The following is a 15,816-nucleotide window of genomic DNA, read 5'->3' on the forward strand; positions in this document are numbered from 1 at the left end:
CATTTCTCCTTTGTAAAATCTCTCAGGAATCCGCTCTGATTCATTATGAACAGGTTCTATTTAGCTTGGACAAACCATTGAAACAAGCCATGAAATGTAATTGTAAATTAGCAGTGAGGGGAAAAAACACTTTCCCATCAAAATCACAACAATAACTGGTTCTTAAAAGTTAGCGTATTAACAAATTGGGAATCTTGTAGTGCATATTCAGTACATCAGCAACTAAGCTAGTAATGACATCTGCTAGCTAGTAAAATTAACGGTTGGTTCGTGAAGTTATGCTAGCAAACGTTGACTATAGCTGATGATTTGCGATCTACTTCTTCCGCTAAAATTATATCAAATAACTTGTAGTGGTATTGATGGTAACGCTTACTTGAGTCACAAGCTCAGGTTACATAATGTTAATTAAAAAAATACTCACGCCACTTGACCATATTGGTTAACGTTGACACCTTCTTATCACTAACGGCTAAGAACATTAGCGTTAGCCAACTGATGGTGGTCTTTAATCCGGAAGTTTTTCCTATTTTTTTTCCCGCTATGTTTTCCTTTTAGGGGAACTTAACTTTATTATTATATATTCTGGCACCCTACATAATGTTATTTCAGTAGCCATAGCAGTAACATTAAAAATGTATAGGTCTACTTACTTGTTGCGTTGGTCTCCTGGCCGCTAGGGGTCTCTGTGATATGATTCAATGTGAAGATACTAAAACCAGTATTATTTCTGTTCAATCATAAGTTACAGATTTATTCATATGTCTGCCGTACAGTGCAATATTTTATAAAATATTTTGTGTTTTGGTGTGTTTATGTATTTGACAGTATCTAAAATTTTGAGCTTTTTTACTGATCTAACTCGACAAACATAGCACAAACATAAAAAAAAAACATTTACACTTTACTCCTGGATTGCATGTCTCACTTAAATGACTCAGTTATGCCTTGCTAAAATGATTGAAAAATAAAACATTGAGGGAGTAAAGAAAATTACAAACCACATATTTAAAGGTGACTGCTGCTACAAAGAAACAAGTCACGGATCGAGTTTAGTCAATATTAATATATTTTATTATCATACCAGTAAAACCGTCAGTTATTAATCCAAATATGAAAAAAAAACATAGGAAATCATTTGCAACATCTAGTTTGTATTGTGCAAGTAGGTCTTCAATTTATTTCTCTTTCAAGTAAGCTGACAATACTAGATTCAAGTCCAGTTTAAACAGTGCATTTTAAATATGGGTGTCACGACAGTTTCACAGACGGAAAAGACAGCAGTTTTAACTGTGCAAGCCACATATAAATGGGTGTGATAAATATGTGTTAAAAGTCAGTGTAAATAACTCAGACAGTGAAGGCATGAAAATGTGTTGTGGTGTTGTGGCGAGAAGACAGGAAAGAGTACAAATGTGGGTTCCAGACACATAAGGCAGCATGGTTTGTCATTTATCACCATCATCCAAGCTGGGCTACAGTAAACTGCAGATTTTTTTTAGGGGTAGTGAAGGGACCCTGGCCTTATAGAGAATGTCAGTATGTTCATAGTCTTTGTAGCTACTTGGTTCAAAATGAAGATCAAGAAAAGTTGGAATGAGGAGTGTTACTCAACAGTTTTATGAAACAATAAGTGGATTCAAACATACTCTGACTGTATTTGTAACCCAACACTATGGAGAGGAGGACTACATACTAGCAGTGTCAGTCAGTCTGTGTTACTTTTAGTTTGATTTGTTTGATACCTCTCCCTTTCAAAACTCTAAGACACTATGTCCTTCAATGGTTTATGTATAAACAATATAGTTAATGATTTATGATAGTGATGAAGTCAGTGATGAGGTCACATAATGCTACATAACTTGCCATTCAACAGGCTATGTTTGGTCAGTTGCTTTCTGGGTCAGTCTCTTGTTCTTTCTCTCATTTCACACATTTGCTAAAGTCATTTTAGCATAAGAATATGTCGTCTTAAATAGTTTCAAGAAAAAGCACACCAACACAGACGTTACAGTCTTGAAACAGACAAATGGCTCTCTACTCTTTGTTGAATCACTCTTGTCTTTGACTCCACATGTGGGACTCTCATCTGCTCTCATTTGCTCCATCCCTTCTGCTCCCACAGTCACATCTTCGCAGCTTCTCCTTGAGATGTTTTTCTTCTTGTGGTATCAGTTGTTCAGGAGCAGCTTCGCCAGAGATTGGAGGTTGTCCCTCTTCTCGTACAGGTACATCTGGGTTTCCCACAGCATGTCCACCAGGATCGCGTCACTCACCTCATCCAGCATCACTTCCTGAGACAACTGGGGACTCAATCTGCATAGAAGACAACAGACACAGTGTTAAAAGAAACTTCAGAAAGAATAAAGCTATGTGAGATAAAAGCTTATTTGACAAAACGCTGATGAGGTAGGAAATATATAAAATACTGTAGAATAGTATTTCAATATTGACTGTAGGGCATAGTAAGGGATTTTTCGTTTTTATACAAGCAGTGTCTTCAACTGAAGAAACTGGAGTGCTTTAAATAATCAGACTGAACTAATGGATTAAAACATGTCAAAGTAAGTGTGTGAGGATATGACAGACAGAAAGTTGTGGGCCAAAGCTGAGATGGACTCTGGCACTGTGTTGTATGGGCGGGAACAAACCTTTTGAAAACAACGACACAGACTTGTCTCCTCCGACCAACATGTTGTACTTTTGTTACTTACATTAACAGTTCCACCTTGTCAGCAGTCCAAATACTCCAACAAATAAATCTCTGGTCTTACTTTTCACTAGGCTTGGGCAGTATTCATTTTTTATACCTTAATACCGGGGTATAAGGTATATGAAGGTATACAGAGCTGCTGGTTGGAGAGGAAGTCGCAGTAACATGTATGCAGAACCGTTGCAAGAGCTGTGCCAAGTGTGAAACGGCACAGGGCCTCGCACCTCCAAAGGGCCTTGCACAGGGTTCACAGCAACACTTCAAAAGTAGCTCAATTCGCATCCTGCATTTTTTTTTTTTCAAGACTGTTGTTGACCCACGATGATTCTGAAATTAAATTCCTGTTTGTCAATTCCATTATGCATACTCAAACATCTAACCTAACAAATCACTCCATTATTGTTTTTGTCATTTTCAATATTGCGGTGTTACGTAATGTGTGCTCCATCTCGCTGCTTTCTGCAAGGACGAAGGAGAAGGGGAAACAATGTCTCACCACAACACATCACCTCTACATAATATCTACATCAGATTAATAGAAAAATGAGTTGACAATCTGGTTCCTGTTTACACCAGTATGTACATGCCTGCTATAAGTGACTGGCCATGTGACCAATCTTGTGCTATGCTTTTTGTGGTAAGGATCCTTGAATCCGTGAAATGCTGCTAAAATACCCATGCAGTCAGCTGACCTGTGGTAGATCGTGTCAATCATTTCACACCAGGCACTGGCTCTGTCCACTGCACACCCATCTGAGTCTGTACACTGTAAAGTAAGAGAGAGATAGTTTAAGAAGAGACAAGAAAAAGACACTTTCACACTATTATCGGTTGTTATGTCCAATATATCAGGAACACTTAAAGACTCCACAATAAGTAGTAAAGGTAACAGAGTAAATTAAAAAACGTGTTGCACTTACTGATTGAACCATTAAAACAAAGTGCTGTGATCACATCATTGATGCTGCAGAAGTACTCACACAGTCCACCAGCATCTTGCCCAGCTCTTTGGCTCCTACGAAGCTCTTGGCCAGCTCCAGAGGGTTGGAGGGCCGGAAGACATCCACAGAGCTCACCACCACCTGAGGGGGTTTACCTGGAGATACACAGGAGCACAAGGTTGACAATCCCGATTACGTGCTGTGTAACCCTTTCCTGTGTTGTTTTGTGGGAAGAGAAAAGTAACAATTTAAAAAAGGCACTCGTACTGCTGCCACGTCTCTTAAGTTATGTGTAAATGCAGGGTTTTATAAATACTCTAGCAATAATGGCATGATGATAGCTCTTTATCCCTTTTGTTATCTGAACAGTCTTTGCCCAGGACATGTTTACCCCAAACAGAAAAAATGAGTGAATCATGACTGGGGATGTAACGATAGCTCGCAATGCAGTTAAAAATCGATACATATACGTGACGTGTCAAATCGATAAGCTGATACTACTTTTTAAACAGCAGAGGGCGCTATCTGCATTTGGCTTCTCTTATTCGACGTCACCACGTCTTTTGCCTCTGTATCTGAATACAGGAGCAAATAATGCAGCCCTGTAATACAATAATGTGCAGCCCTTCATCAGTGCATCAGAGTCTGTAGCTGTGTCCCAATCCAGGGGCTGCACCCTGTTTTGTCACCTGCATGTAAACTTTTTGCACGCGATGCTGCTGCTGTCAGACGCAATGTCGGCTAGGTTACGCTTTCAGGGCTTTTCAGTTACGCGAGGCAGCTTATCAGTGACTGTATCCCCGTTACCAGCGACACCTCGCCCTGGTGTTGGTTAACGCTGTGGCCACATACACGGACCGTCGGCGGAGCGGACGTGCCCGCAGCATACACGGCGTGAGGCGACAGGAAGTAGGAGACTTGAGCCTTCGTTTCCAAAAGTTACCATCACCAGGCTCCTCGTGCTGATTAAACATACATTTGAACGCCGTTAGAAACAGTAGATGAACTGCCTTATAAATAACACAGCTGCAGCCCACAGGTCTGTTTGTATTTATAAAGAAACGTGTCGCTCCATCTGAACTCTCTCTACCGTTATGCGGGTGTCTGAGTTGGTGGCCCAAGAGTGGTAAAAGTAGGGAGGGGGATTTATTTTGTTTGAAGATAACAGACTAAACAGCGTAATAGAACGTATTTTTTCTTGTTAATTGTATATATGGGCATTATGGCATACTGCATTTATCAAATAGGCTATTATTTCCTGTTTTTTTTTTACATTGCAGTAAATACACTATACAACCTCAAAATTAAAATTATTATTTCAATTTATATTTCAATTTATATTGTGAGTAAATCGTGTCGTGAACCCAGAATCGGGATTTGTATCGAATCGGGAGTTGAGTGTATGTTACATCTAATCATGACATTTGGAGTTTTCAGGAAGTGAAAAAAAGGGAAGAAGGGAAAAAAAACATTTGAAAGGGTTTTTTTTAATATAAAATAGAAATTATTTTGAATACAGTACAGAGTTTAGTTCACAAGAAGCACAAAATGAACTATTTGCCATGTTTCGACACAATGCCGTGGCTTACCTGTACCGAGGGAGACCACCATTCCCAACTTCTTGATTTCCCTCTCTTTGCCCTGAGAAGGAGGAGGGTTAAAAGATTTACAAAAGGAGGAAATAGTTAAATAAATGATCTAATGACATATAAAAATAAATACTGGTAAGCATTTGAATGTGAACCTAACGAGGGACAAATGGAGAAGTGATTCTTGGTCTTCTTCTAATATGATGCAGCAGTCAGATTGCCTACCTCTGCTTTTAGGGATTTATTGTACTGATGGATTTCTGACATGGCGTCTAGCGTCGGGTTGTTGGCTAGTAGTCCTCCATCCAGAAAGCGGCCCATTGGTCGGAAGTAGGTGGGGGCAGCACCGCTGGAGCGGGCAGCTCGCCACACAAGTTGTTCTGGTGTAAAGACAAGGACATAGAGCGAAGAGTTTAGAGGGGCATCACACTATTTGTCGGAAAGAAACACAAAGATTGTTAGAACTCACAGAACATTCACACTCAGTTAGTAAAACACAAGAAAAATTCTAAAGGTTACTTATGAACATGTATATTGTTATTTTGTAACGGATGACATTGGTATCGGCCTTCTTTTCAAACTTCCCACAATAAAGCAAATAAAGTCTTTCACAAAATATCAAGCTAATCCTTTAAACATGTTGTAATATGTAAGTAATGTAAGTGAACCTCTCCTCCAAACTTGTATGGTCTTTCATTCACAGACACACACCTTCATCTGCCACCTTCCTACGCTTTCTGGCTGGCTCCTCTGTGTATCCTACTATCAACACATCCTCATCCTCCCATCCTGCAACAACAGCATGGCTGGCACTCAGACTCAACACAGCAGGACTGGACTTTTACATACATACAGGCAAAGGATGACAGAGACTGACTTTTACGGTCTAATTCCTAGAATAAACTTGGTATTCATTCACCGTTGAGGTAACCCAGCCCAAGAATTATAAGCCACTTATATAGGGTTTGAAATCTGTTCATTTGACGCCATCCAGTGGTATCATCAATGCACTGCACTTCCTCGCCAATACTCTCATGAAGTAGGGCAACAACCATATAACTATTTAAGTACCTTGTGGGATGGTGAGGGGCTTGAACGTGGCAGTGGTGGCGTATGGGGGCACTCTGTGGACGGAGGGAGGGTTATAGTTCCTGAAGATGTGCAGCTCGCCTGGATGTCTGTCTGCTAGAACACTGGTCACCATCACCCTGTGCAGAAATACATAAATGAGCAGAAAGAAAAGGACAAAGAGAGCTGAAATGAAGGCAGATTTTGTGCTCAGAATTAAAACATGTTTGACTTCTCTTTAAAACCAGCATTTGCACCAAATTGGATTGTTTTCAGCAGCTGATTCAGTTTTCCCTCAACAAACCAGGACCTCAAAGGGGAGCTATGTTATGCTGATTTAAAGCTTCATATTTCACTCTGTGATACCTGTGAAGTAGCTTCTCATCATTTACAGTTAAAAAACCTCCTCATGTTTCTCACACTGGTGCTCTGTGCAGACCCTCATACAGCCTCTGCCTGAAACGACTCAGTCAGCTCTGTCCCTTTAAAAATTCCCACCCCTACAAGCCCACTTTCTTCTGATAGGCCAGCCAGGGGCGGATCCAGACTTTTTTGACTGGGGTGGCCCAACTGGGGCACTCACTTATGCATTTATTTACCCTTTCTATCTCCGCTCATCTACCTTGACTACTAACATTAAAGTATTTAAAAGATGTTAAAAAAGTAACACAACAGAGCGGCAACATATAAATCTTCTAAGCTGAATTCTTTAAAGACTCAAAAAGAAGACGCATGTTCAGAGCAACAATTTCAAGTATCAACAAAAGGAAATGTGACACTTTAAAATGCAAAGAAAGCTACTAGCAGCCTGTTGAAACACAGCCCAAATTTTAACATAAGCCTGCTGAGGCTGCACTTTGTGACGTCACAAAGTGCAGCGTGCAGAAAAAACTGTGTGCAACCTGGTGTTCACAGCAGCCTGCAGACTGAGCTGAGAAGCCTGGGTATTACTCCAACATACTTTTACCTACAGATTTGAAACTTAACCCACGTCTAGTCTGGATGTCCAACATTGTAACATTATATACATGTCTTAAAATGTGAAACAGCAGAATACCCCCTAAAGTCAGCCATAGAGTATTAAAAGCTTGTTGATGTATTTTTTTCTGACAGCAGACGTACAAGAAAAAAAACTTAAATTACCACAAGAAATTATTGAAAACTAGATTTCAGGAAGTCATTGGCTGCACACAGAATCATTGGGTCTTCACGAGTTTGGGTTTTATATTTTCTTGTTGCACCATAGTGTTTAGTGCTTATCTTCCAGCTAACATGAGAGCATTTTACCATTTTCTGTTACTCTCTGTTTTAGGGTATGGTTTTCTGAATATTGACATTGAATGTTAACAGTTACCTGGGGTATCGGACGTCTGTCATCTTGGTGTTCTCTCCAAACTCTTTCTTCAGGAAGTCCTCCAGCGGTGCTGATTCATAAGGTCGTGACCCCTTAAACACCTGCTCCTTCATCCTAAAGTACAGGCAGCGCAGGTACTCCATGGACTTACCTGCAAACAGGAGAAAAGTCATTATTGTTTTTATGCAAACTGAAATAAAAATCAAGCTAAAATATAAGAGAAAAGAACACACACCATGGACTATAGCGAGGGCCAGGATGCCCCCAGTGCTGGTGCCAGCCACCCAGTCAAAGAGCTCTCTGGTTGGCCGACCGGCCTCCCTCTCCAGGGCGATCAACATCTGGATCAACACCAGGCCTTTGATACCTCCACCGTCCAGACACAGCAGTCTGTCCAGCCTACAGAGGAAAGGAGTGTTTTGTTGTCTCCAGAACTGCATTACTCATAAATAAAAATTGAATATATTCATAAATAAAGAGACATTTTCTTACCTTTTTCCATCCATTTTCATGCCGTCTACTTCAGACGAGCCTCTGCTCATTGCACTGACTGCAGCCCCCATGAACATGATGTCATCAAACCCTGTCAGCCAAGTACAACAGCTATTGGTACGGGATGAACACATTATTAAATTCATGCATAAAGGATAAAAAGAAAGAGGGGTCCCTGGGTTCTCTACAAGCCAAGAGGGAGTCAAAGGAGCATATACAGTAAGTTTGGTTTCACTGTCTGAGAGCATTTTGCATTTGTTTGCAACCACTCAAGGTTCTCCTTCATGCAAAATGCAACTTCACAGCTAGATGAAGTTTTATAGTATTTTAGGGATTGATGTCGAGCTAAATTAGCAAAAACAATACAACTTGTATTGGGTGACTAAAACTTAAAGTTAGGAAAAATAAACGATAACTTGGTGAATCAAAGAAAGACATTTAAATAGAACAAAAGGGGCACAGTGAGGGGAAGGCAGGAGGAGGGATGTTGGTGTTACCTATGCCTGCAGGCTTGGCTGTGTTGGAGATTGGGGGAGGACTGCCGGGGGAGGGTGGGAGGCAGCGCTGGACCCCTACACTACACAGCATGTCCAGCAGTATCTTTCTATTAGGACCTTTCATGTTAAGACAAACACACACACACACACACACATGCAAGCCGACATGTTAGACATGCACACGCACATCACATAAAGCAGAGAGAAAGAAGAGAGGGATAAAAAAGATAGAGGTAGAGAGAGAGAGAGGCAAGAGCTGTTAGCAATTATCATGCATTTTTTAAATCAATAATTGCACTAAACTCCTTTAACCACCACTTCGGATTCAGAGCCTTAAGTATCTGGTTTCGAACACAATCATCTTTATGTGCAAACAACAAACGTGCTAATGAAAGAATCTTGTTTTGCATAAAGACAAAACATCTTCTAATCTTTTTTCAGGGAAATAAAAGTGACATTTTGATCGTTTATCTTTTTAAAGATTGCAATACATATTCAGTTATCTCTATGAGATGCAAAAACACATCATTTATCTCTTTGACAATCTCTTGAGAGTGAATCTGACTATCTGAGAGTAAGCTTGTTTTCACCAAACCACAGACAGAAGAGTCAAAGCAGCTACAAGGAGTCTTGAACCGGTCATGAAACAAGTCTCAATCAAAGACTTTAATACTGATATGACCTTCATGAGCAAACAAGACATGAGCATAAAGTCTGTTCCTTATAATTATTATCAGTGCCTGTCGGGTCAGATTCCCTGTGAACTCAAACGAAGCTTTGCGGCACACAGACCAGAAAACCTTTTGTTTCCCCAGTACTAAAAACCAGTTTGCATTGTTTCACCATTGTCATATAACTGTTATTTATCTATCATGGCCACAAATAAACCCCATCAAGCAGAAAGCTGTTGAGTAAAAAGTACTAAAAAGAAGTTTCCTCTTTCTTTCACTTGCTGCCATTTATTTCTTAATTGGCAGGGGAATGTAAATAACACCAGACAGGTGTGACAGGGTCATTTAAAAAATTCTCCATATACATCTTCCTCTAATTTTATCACTATGTGGCAGTAAAAACGTTCTTATTGCACCTTAAAGACCTTAAAAGACAGTTAAAGCTTTCTATCCTAACTGCTTCCAGGGACTACGGGCGGAAAATAGCAATTTGCTAAAACCTGGGACAATACATCTTTCCTTATTTTATATAAGGTTAATGTTCTTTGTGCATTGTCCCTGCTCAAATAAAGAAAGATAGCATAACATAAGCAGTCTCAAAACAGGATTTAATGGATACAAAACATTTTCATGCATAAGGTTAACCCGCTACATGCATTAAAATGAATACATGCATTAAAAGTTAACATGTTATGATAAAACAGGCCTGTTAGATCAAGCAGATTGAATTCATAAACTCATACTGTTCATCATTTGCCTCCTCTTCCTTTAATTCATCCTCCATACACCCCCTTCCTTACCTCTCATCTCTTCTCCACACAGTTTGAAGCTCTCAGTCCTTTTCTGTCTGTCTTACCTTTGCTGGTGCGAGCAGCGATGAGTCCGGGTGTTTCTCCCAGGTCGTTGTGGATCTCCACATCGGCCCCAAAAACAATCAGCGCTTTGATCAACTCCATGTGGTCCATCTAATGAAAGGAGAGACTCATAAATGATGCAGCCCTTCCACGTTTCCAGTCAGATAAACCAGAGTTGTCTTACCTCTCATAATAAAACAAATGATCCCCTGACATTTCCCTTTTCTATTACAAACATTGTGATTATCTTGAAGGTATTATCTCTACATGTGGGAAACAAGAGCAAGGAGACACACACCTTCATAGCCAGGTGCAGAGCAGTGTTTCCATCCTGGCCCTTCAGGTTGGCGTTCGCCCCGTGGGTCAGCAGCACCATGGCTGCCTCAAAGCGTCCCTTCTTGGTCAGAATATGGAGGGCGCTCTCTCCAGTCTTACTGAGGTAGTTCACTGGACAGCCGTGTTCCAGCAGCATACGACACATCTGGAAATGATAGGAAGATTTATATAAACATCTGCTTCATATTTCCCCTTGTAACATATCTTACTCATGACATGAAAGTCTTGGTTTACAAGCCAGGAGCAACTGAAGCGACCCAATTACAGGAAACAGAATCTCATAAATGTCATAAATCCATCGACAAAATCAAACTTTTACTTTTACTTTTACTTTTAAAGTGTAATGTAATTTAAACAGCTCATTTTGGATTTCTAACCACAGAACAAATTTCACCTCTGCAGTTTTGGCCCAGTGGAGAGGCGATCCTCCATACAAAGAGTCCTCAGCCTGGAGCTGGCCGGAGTCTGCTTTCAGGATCTCCTCCACACAGCTGATAAAATATGACATAAAATATGGATATTTACTACATAATAATTCAAGAACATCATTATATAACTTGTAAACAAACTTGAAAGGAATCCACGACCCATTATAATTGACAAGAGGCTCTTTAACTTCTCAGTTTTACAATCTTGCTCTATAACTTCTGCAGCTTTTCATTGCTTATAAGCAGTGTGGTATTTTGTGGAAGCTTTACAGCCTCACTCAACAGGTCCCTGTCCAACACAGTTACTCAGGCAATGCAGAGACACAATATTACTAAATATCACACAGTATAAGTTAACTTAGGATAGTGTGTCTAGGAGGTACTCTCCAGATTTCTTTATGTGGCTTTTTACCCCAAGTTAATAAACACAGGCTGCAAAAACTTATAAGAGTTTGAGGATTCATCTACAGCTAGAGGTCCATTTAAAACAGTAGATTGTCAATGCAGTAATTACAAACACCCTTCCCATCAGCGATACTATTTTCTTACAGTAACTTTGGACGATGCATAAGGGCCAATAAGCATTAATAGGAAAACTCCTACATTAAGACTAACTGTCCTGGACGGATTAGAGCCCACAGAAACCATTCAAAATCTTTATTCTCATCTTTAACCCTACTCACCCCTTCTCACTGTACTTCATAGCACTGTGAATGGGGTAGCCAGCGCCACCAATGACATCACATTTGGCCCCACCCCCCAGGAGGGCTTTGACGGACTCAACACGTCCCAGACGGCAGGCCACGTGGAGCGGTGTCTCCCCGTTGTTGTTCAGCTCATTCACCCCCGAGCAGAGCCGTGAGCAGAGGACCTGAATGAGGAGGGGAAGTGTGATGGACGAGATCATAAGGAAGAAGGAAAAACCGTCTAACTATATATTTTAGAGGACATGATGGGTTTTTAGATTTTTGAATTCTGATCTGAATCAGTAACGTCTTTATTGGGCCAAAATTTGATCTCATTGAAATGTAACTGTGACTCTTGATGCTGAGTCTCACCTGGATGATTGCAGAAGAGTCCTGCTTGGCGGCACAGTGCATCGGCGTCTCTCCATGGCGGTCTTTGATGTCTGTGCGAGCCTGGCTCTCCTCCAGCAGCTCCGTCACACACATTGAGTCGCCACGCTCGCACGCAAGGTGCAGCGGCGTCTGACCTGAAGCATCCCGAGCATTGATCTGACTGGATACAGAAAGATGATGTGACGGCAGAGATGGTTTCGCATGATTTAGATGGTTTTACAGCTGTTGTTTATTGGATTTCCCTCCCTCAGGACAGCCATTGTTTTCCAGTCCTATCCCTACATTATGAAAGTGAGCTTTAAAAGACTTAATTAATACCCAAGAGTACATTTAGTCCTCTTTATTGGCTAAGAAAGATTTGTTATGTAATGCAGTTCAGGCAGGGACAGTGTCTTATGTTGTAAGCTTATTTAAGTAACTCCAATTTTTAAGATCTGAGACTTTTGATATATTGAAACATCTCAGGTAGCTTCCAAACAAATGCAAACTGATTGTCATGCTGAAACAAGAAACAAATGCTGCATGGCAAATTGATAGGAGTAAAATAGTGACAGTGATCAAAAGATAGTGTCAAATGATTTGCAGTTAGCAGGTCAACACCTGCAAATCAAACAGGTTTTTAGAGCCCCATTGTTACGTATTAATAATAAAAACTGATTTTTTTTTGCACTATATGCATTTAGCTGCCAGTGTCATACTGACTGCCTCACAATCAGTGTTGCCAGAAGTACGATAACTATCGTATTTGCACGATCATTTTGCCCTTTCAAAGAAACCCACAATAACATTCAGAGATGCATCTGTCACTCATTGAATCTCTGCGTGAAAGCGGCTTGCAAGCAGCTTCCCTAAATGTGCGAGGATTTAGTGATATGGTGCTTCTGCTTTGACGGTTAATAACAGAAGGAATGATTGTGTAATGGGCTGCAAATGACTCTGTTGTATGAGGCATACAGTTGCTATCTTACTCAAGGGAGTAGCATACTATTGGGGTTAAAGGACGGGACCTCCCTGTTGTTAGGCCATAGTTTTGCAATTCAGTATGGTATTTTGACCCTTTCTACTAAAGTAATTCTTGAGTCTTTCTTTCTTCCATCATAAAAAAAAAGAATCAATAATACTTTTGACTATTGTTAAACAGTGTAACAATTTTAGTGATTTTCTCTATTGTGTGTCCTTGCTTGTTTAATGAAAATCTTTAGAACTGTTGGTACAGACATTTAAAAACATAATTTTGGACTTAAGTCATAAGCATTAGCACGAAATTAGCCCTTCCCATCATACCTCTGGACATAGTTGTGTTTGAGACACTCTCTCAGGCCTGTCTCCACGGCGATGTGGGCGGAGCTCCAGTCCGGGTGGCTGCGTATGCAGTCCACGATTGGCTGGGTGGTCTCAGCCTTCAGAGGAAGTGTCTCATAGAAGGGGCGAAGCTTGAGGGCGTATTGGGGGAACCAGTTCATGGCGTCTTCCTCTGACCCCACCTGAAACAGCCTGATTTACAGCGTGCGATGGAAACACACAGTCACCTATCACAAGAACCATGAGGGGAAATCTGACTGACACTGCTTCAGATAACAGTTATAATGAATCAGAATGTCATAGGCGATCTTTACATCAAGCATATTAACTATTATATATTAAACATTTGGTTTTAGTTCTGACAAATGTTTAATTCCTAACCTTGCTTTTCAGATCTATAGATGAAGCCAACCCAACGCTGATTACTTCAAGATAAAGGGCTTTGATTTAGATCAGCTGCTTTGTTGGGAAAAGGTTTGGATCAATGGTAATCAAAACTGAATTAGTTATAGTTCTTATAGAACCAAATCTTCAGGCGGTCATAGAGTCCCAACATATCAAAGTCTGCATCCTATAACACATTATTTCAACTGACATGCACATTTAGGCCTCGGTCATTGTCTGTATTACGCTGCAAATGACACACATGACACCACACTTACTTCCTGTGACATGATCAATACTGACCTCAGAGTCATAGTAGGTGTCTCAGGGCACATGAGCAGACAGTCCCATGACTGACACTGTGTGTTTTTGTACAGGACCATGCGTCCCTCCTCTTTCGACAGGACTTTGCCTCCTCCACCATAGTCGGCCAGTGGCACATCCCGGACCCGGTAGGGGTTAGTGAAGAGGGTTGACACAGAGGACACTGTGTCCAACAGCCGGCCCAGGAACTGCATCGTGACAACCTGAAACAAAGAACAGAGAGCTTGGAAAGGGCTCGGACAATCTGTAGCACAGTCTCTTTGAGCTCTTAATGGTATGAACAAGGGTTTGTAGCTCTGCCCTCCTTTGGCTGCTCTGTTTGGCAGCCTGTGGGATTGTTTTCAACATTTATGAATGATTTATTACACCCCAGGAAAGGATGTAACCACTCCATTATAGTAGCAGGTATAACATACCTGATATGTCACATTATAGCTGCTTACTGTCTTATATTTGTGGTGAGATTGTTGGAGTGACTAATGCACTATTAAAATACATTTCCTGCTAGGTAGTGTTATAGATAATTTTTTTAATCGTTGTTACCTTTAGGCTACCACATTAGTAAACTCTGGTCAACTCTCTACGTCCTATTACACTTCAACATCTTCTAGGTTTTATAATAAATGTGTCTGGTCCTTATATAAATGATGAACAAGTGGCTCCATTCATTCTGCTCACGAGTTCATAGTTGTACTGAATCAATGACATGACACCAACGCTAAAAGCCCGAGGCAACCCACGCTGTCAACAAAAATACATTTACTTCATCTTTGAAATACGAAGACATCTCTCTATGCTACCGTATGCTACTTCTCGTGTGTGGCTAATCCCATTAACTCGTATAAAAGCAGCCTGCAGCCGTCTGTCCACGCTTACCTGCTAGCACTCCACTGCGTTGTATGACTTCTGACAGCTACATCAACAACCGCGACACTGCAACCAAACGTGCTACAAATCTTGACGGACGTGAGTTCCTCCAATCAGAATTGAGATAAAAAAGATCGCCTCGGGTAAAAGGGGCGGGGCTTAACACATTAAAGATCTTTGGGGGTGTTTATTTTTTTGACATCGGAAAGTCCCACCAAAGAGAAAGAGAAAACAGAAAACCTGTGATCGTTAGTACCATAAATTCAATGTGACAATGCTTTATATGAATGTTATATAACAATATATTTACATGACTATCTCTGATGATTGATAATTTAATAATAATAATAATAATGATGATAATAATAATAACAATAATAATAATAATAATAATGATGATAATAATATTTTGTATAGCGCTTTAAAGGGTACTCAAAGGCACTTTACATGAAAAAAACAGTACAACAATAACAAAGACATTAAGAGCATATACAGTGGAAAAACAAAGTCCAAGACTTACAGTTTAAATATACTGTATATAAAGAAAAGAAGTTAAGTTAAAATGACATAACTCTCTCACTTACTTTCATTTTATGCAAATGTTTAAACTGCTTTATATCTAATATCTAATATAATATAATATAATATAATATAATATAATATAATATAATATAACATAATATAATATAATAATAATATCCTTGAATTCTCAGCATTAGCCATGATGAAATTGGGGTTATTTTCCCGACATGGGCTAAATAATGTTGATTTGTACACCCTATGACATTAATTTTAATTTAAAAGAACATCACATGTTGAACTACATAGAAACTATATACATTCATAAGTTTAAGCCACTGGTTCTTTCCTGCTAAAAAAGGTTTTGCGCCATTTCTTGCTTTTCCTTATATGTGCAA

General features: G+C 40.0%; 1 protein-coding gene across 2 annotated transcripts; it reads right to left on the minus strand.

The window, feature by feature from the left end:
* Window positions 1-1,062: 1,062 nt before the first annotated feature.
* pla2g6 (phospholipase A2, group VI (cytosolic, calcium-independent)) lies at window positions 1,063-14,956 on the minus strand. 2 transcript variants are annotated; one of them, XM_069666755.1, is made up of 18 exons: window positions 14,909-14,956; window positions 14,012-14,235; window positions 13,307-13,516; window positions 12,002-12,182; window positions 11,627-11,814; window positions 10,910-11,006; window positions 10,478-10,660; window positions 10,182-10,290; window positions 8,655-8,771; window positions 8,158-8,248; window positions 7,901-8,064; window positions 7,666-7,816; window positions 6,315-6,451; window positions 5,469-5,623; window positions 5,244-5,295; window positions 3,694-3,809; window positions 3,406-3,479; window positions 1,063-2,316 (listed from the first exon to the last, which is right to left on the minus strand). In XM_069666755.1, exons 2-18 carry the CDS (start codon window positions 14,224-14,226, stop codon window positions 2,172-2,174), a joined length of 2,385 nt encoding a protein of 794 aa, XP_069522856.1. In that variant the 5' UTR covers window positions 14,227-14,235; window positions 14,909-14,956; the 3' UTR covers window positions 1,063-2,171. The 2 variants fall into 2 exon arrangements, with proteins under 2 accessions (XP_069522856.1, XP_069522857.1); XM_069666756.1 differs by lacking the exon at window positions 8,655-8,771.
* Window positions 14,957-15,816: the final 860 nt, after the last annotated feature.

This window comes from Semicossyphus pulcher, unplaced genomic scaffold, assembly GCF_022749685.1.
Source record: "Semicossyphus pulcher isolate SPU_LCO1_2020_fin unplaced genomic scaffold, fSemPul1.0.p SCAF_17, whole genome shotgun sequence".
NCBI lineage: Eukaryota > Metazoa > Chordata > Actinopteri > Labriformes > Labridae > Semicossyphus > Semicossyphus pulcher.